Source organism: Condylura cristata, unplaced genomic scaffold, assembly GCF_000260355.1.
Source record: "Condylura cristata isolate star-nosed mole 26May11 unplaced genomic scaffold, ConCri1.0 scaffold00079, whole genome shotgun sequence".
Classification (NCBI taxonomy): domain Eukaryota; kingdom Metazoa; phylum Chordata; class Mammalia; order Eulipotyphla; family Talpidae; genus Condylura; species Condylura cristata.
In genome coordinates, this window is record NW_004567180.1 from 78,357 (window position 1) to 79,042 (window position 686).

General features: G+C 72.4%; 1 protein-coding gene across 1 annotated transcript in view; it reads left to right on the forward strand.

Annotated features, from left to right (window-relative positions):
• Positions 1 to 36: 36 nt before the first annotated feature.
• LOC101624609 (piwi-like protein 4) overlaps positions 37 to 686 on the forward strand; it is an 8,163-nt gene continuing 7,513 nt past the window's right edge. The window contains exons 1-2 of the mRNA XM_012734858.1: positions 37 to 152; positions 359 to 495. Coding sequence (XP_012590312.1) covers positions 37 to 152; positions 359 to 495 — 253 coding nt within the window. The remainder of the gene's footprint in view (positions 153 to 358; positions 496 to 686) is intronic.

Genomic DNA, 686 nt, shown 5'->3' on the forward strand with positions numbered 1-686 from the left:
CCGGCGCGCAGCACACACCGACCTGGGGGTGCACTTATGGGAGCTGGCCGCCGTGGCCTGGGTCCCCCATCCCCCCCGGGACAGGCCTGCAAAGCAGAACCCGGCGGCACCTCACCACCTGCTCGGCGCCATCTGTGCAACGGGAAGTGGGGGTGAGGGAAGCGGTACGGAGGTGTCACGGGCGTGGGCCCCCCGCCCTGCCACCCACCGGAGGGCTGAGGGTCCTGCGGAGCCTGAGGCTGCTCCCCAAGGCCGCCCCCCCAGGCTGCCCCCCGTCTCTGGCCAGAGGCGGCTCAGCATCACGGTGACGGAAGCCGCCCTGAGTGCGGGGCTCAGTCCCCCTGTCGGCCATTTCCAGACTCGCTGGAGGCTCTGGCCTCGCGGTGACCCGTCCGTCCTACCCGGAGTCGGGCGCTTTCCCGAGCCTGGACAGGCGACGCCAGGCGCCTGCTGGCCTCACGGGGCCTCCCCCAGGGCAGCGAGTTCCCCTAGGACGTGCGGCAGGAGCCGTGGACACTGGTGTCCACGGGAGCCGCCCACCCCGGTGCCAGGGGCCGCCTGGCCGGACACGCCCCACCGCTACGAAGTCCCAAGTCCGGCAGCTGAGAAGGGCCTGCGCCTGGCTCCGCCTTCTCGGCCACGCCGCGGCTCCTCGCAGGCAGAACTCAGCCCCAAGTTCTCTCTTC